We start from the raw sequence: 3,240 nt of genomic DNA, 5'->3' as shown, positions 1-3,240 counted from the left end.
ACACACACACACACACACACGCACACACACACACACACACACGATAGCCTTTACTGCAGTGCTGGCTAACTCTCAGACTTTTAAGAGCAGGAGCTAAATTACCCACAATGCTTCAACAACTGCAGACAGAAAGCGTCATACCCTTGAAAACTGGAGTTGTAATTGAACATAAAATGAAATGAGCTTTTTATAAAGTTCCAGTATTATGCACAAGAAACAATAAAATATTAATATTATTGATGCTAAGCATGACTTTCGATGACTTTCAAATATATCCTCTTATCCACTCTCATTGTGTGCATTTTATGTATCAAACAAGCCACGTTAACAATGCTATAGGTTGAAGCAAGAATTAGTCAAAAAACATGCAAGCAACACTGCATCAGCGTTGTTGAACAGCGCGGCCCTCTCCCATGGGAAATACAGGCGCATAAACAGCCCCTCAAACCATAAAACTTCAGCAAAATGGAGGGCTCTAATCCCAAAAAGTATTTACGCCCCTGCTGGAGAGACTCAATTAATGCTGGCCATGCAGAAATCAAGCTGGGACGGAATAAGTTAATTGGGATCAATCAGCTCGGAACTCGACCGTTTCCCCAGAGTCGGACGCCTTAGGCAAGCAGGATCTGATGGCAACTGCTTGAATGATTTGTTAACCACCGACCGGGTTGTTGGTGATGCGGTTGAGCGGCTCTGACTCAACACAAACTGGAAAAGCAAGAGAGAATTCAATGTCACCCCTGTTACAAGAGATGTGCAAAGACTCAAAGAGAGTGGCAGGGGTTAGGATACCACTTTCAGAAAAATATACTGTATGCAGGGGAATTGCTGTATTTAATGGAACAGTTCACGTAAAAATGAAAATTTTGTTTAATTTTATATTATCTGCAAGTATAGTTTTAAAAATGTTCTTTTAAGATTTGAAGTACACTACAAATGCACATTCAGTACAATTAATCACACTTAGCTCCAAAATGACCAAAAAGCACCATAAATTCAGTCTCTACGACTTATGCAGTACAGTCTTCTGAATCTATGCAAAAGCTTTGTGTGAAAAACAGATTAAATTTAAGACATTATCACTAAATAAAAAGCTTCCCCTCTGTTTGCTCAAATCCAATAGCAGAATTAGACGCATAATGTCATGTTTGACGTCTTTCAATCAAGAGACACATGCAACCTAAAAATGAAACCTGACATGATGCGTAATGGTGCCAAATTTGTCCCTGTTCTCTTTCATTATATGGAAACACACCAGGATATAATTTTTTAATGGGACGAGGAAAAGTCATTCAAGTTTGGAATGACATGAAGGTGAGTAAATGACTGAATTTGAACTTTTGGGGAAACTATACCTTAGTAATAAATTAATTATGTTGAAAAATTTAATCTTGGTGGTGATACTTTAAGAACATTAGACTAAGAAAAAAAAACTGCTCAGATGTACAGTGAATTTATACTGCTCAGACGCACAGCGACAGTCGACCACAAACCATCAGCTTAATAACACAATAAATTAAATGGACTCAAACACTTTGTGCAACCTCACTTCTTCAGTACGTCTTAATGAAATCAATATACTGGACGTGGGCCCATGCCCTAATGCAAGGAAAACTAGATTACATTCACTTGTATGTCTCCGTAATTAAATAAGGCCATACTGAGCAGCTGCACACAGTTATTTACTATTCCATTTACTCATTGAGCTTCAGTAAAGAGCTTGTGTGTGTATGCAGACATTTACCTCAAATAATTTTTAACTGACCTTCAACTACTGCCCGAGACTAGATCGTGTGACGGTAAGGTTCTTGGAATGCATTTTTAATCATTTGTAATAGAATTTTTAATTTAATGAAACAAACAAACCCACGTGCACTCGCAAAAATGGCTTTAATTATTAAAACATTGTGATGGAACTCAAAGTGAATGTGCAGTGTAAACGGGTTTTAGGCTTGAGACTCACGTCAGGATATTCTTTAACAGGCACATAGAGTTTCTCTTGGAGTTGAACGATGGGGCCGACGGCGTCCGGGAGCTCGGAGCATCTCTTCTCCGTGCTGCCGTTTAAAGTGTCATTGTACATGTCCTTTCGTACCCTGCTGATCTCTGAAATAAAGAGAAACACATGCACCATGAGTTAACTACATCAATCAGGATACAGACTAGGCAAGAACAGGATTTTAACTATAGTGACAGGCTATATGCTACATTTCCTTTACCGATGGATTATATGCACTTTAATATGGCAGTAGAAGAGCGCAAATGCTCCTTAAACACTGCTCTTAAACCTAATGAACCATTCAGTATGTTACAGCATCTACAGTCACACAGCATGATTTAACTGAGTAGAGCATGATCCTAGATTAACAGTTTTGTTGTCTGACAATATGGTAATCAAACAGTTTAGGGTAGCACAATTACATAATTAAAACAATTGTGTGATTATTAATCATTAAATACACTCAGTGTGGGCCTCATGATTCAGTGTTTTCAGGAGTCTCAGAGAAAATCTTTTTTCTCAAGTGCATTGTGAATGCAAAGCAATTCAGGTTCACAATATTTTCACATTCCAAATGTTTTTGGCAGCTACGAGTTACAGTATTACACAAAACCAATACTGAAACACAGAAAAAGGGTCTCATAAAAGGCCCTTCAAACCAAATGTAAGAATGCTATTTGAAAGTAAAGCTGTTATGACAAGAAATATATTACTATTGCATACTGAAATTAAATTTTATTTACACTGCCATTCAAAAGTTTAAGGTTGGCAAGTTTTTTTTTTAAGCTGCATTTTTTGTTTATAAAAAATGCAGTAAAACTGTAATATGAAATATTATTATAATATATAATGCAATAACTTTTATATTTATATATTTTATTTATTTATATATTTATAATTTAATATTACCATTTATATATTTTAATACAGTTTAACATTTTATTTACTCCTGTGATGCAAAGCTGAATTTTCAGAATAATTTCTCCAGTCTTCAATGTCACATGATCCTTCAGAAATAATTCTAATATGCTGATTTGCAGCTCAAGATTTTTTTTTATTCTTTATTCTTTATTATTTTTATTTTATTCTTTTATTTTTGTCAATGTTTCCTTCAGGGCTCCTTGATGCAGTTTATAAAGTAAAAAAAACTGCATTCATTCAATTGTTCGTTCGTTCGTTCATTCATTCATACATTCATTTTTTTGTAACAATGTAAACATCTTTACTGTCACTTTTGATCA

General features: G+C 35.4%; 1 protein-coding gene across 4 annotated transcripts in view; it reads right to left on the bottom strand.

The window, feature by feature from the left end:
• LOC107696379 (protein quaking) overlaps positions 1 to 3,240 on the bottom strand; it is a 130,373-nt gene that overhangs the window by 90,247 nt on the left and 36,886 nt on the right. For all 4 annotated transcript variants that reach the window (XM_016496680.1, XM_016496682.1, XM_016496679.1 and 1 more), the window contains exon 2: positions 1,964 to 2,106. In XM_016496680.1, the coding sequence (XP_016352166.1) occupies positions 1,964 to 2,106 (143 nt within the window). The remainder of the gene's footprint in view (positions 1 to 1,963; positions 2,107 to 3,240) is intronic.

This window comes from Sinocyclocheilus anshuiensis, unplaced genomic scaffold, assembly GCF_001515605.1.
Source record: "Sinocyclocheilus anshuiensis isolate Anshui unplaced genomic scaffold, SAMN03320099.WGS_v1.1 scaffold963, whole genome shotgun sequence".
NCBI classification, from domain to species: Eukaryota; Metazoa; Chordata; class Actinopteri; order Cypriniformes; family Cyprinidae; genus Sinocyclocheilus; species Sinocyclocheilus anshuiensis.
Note: the sequence above shows the minus strand (reverse complement) of the source record. Positions and strands in the feature narration are given on the sequence as shown.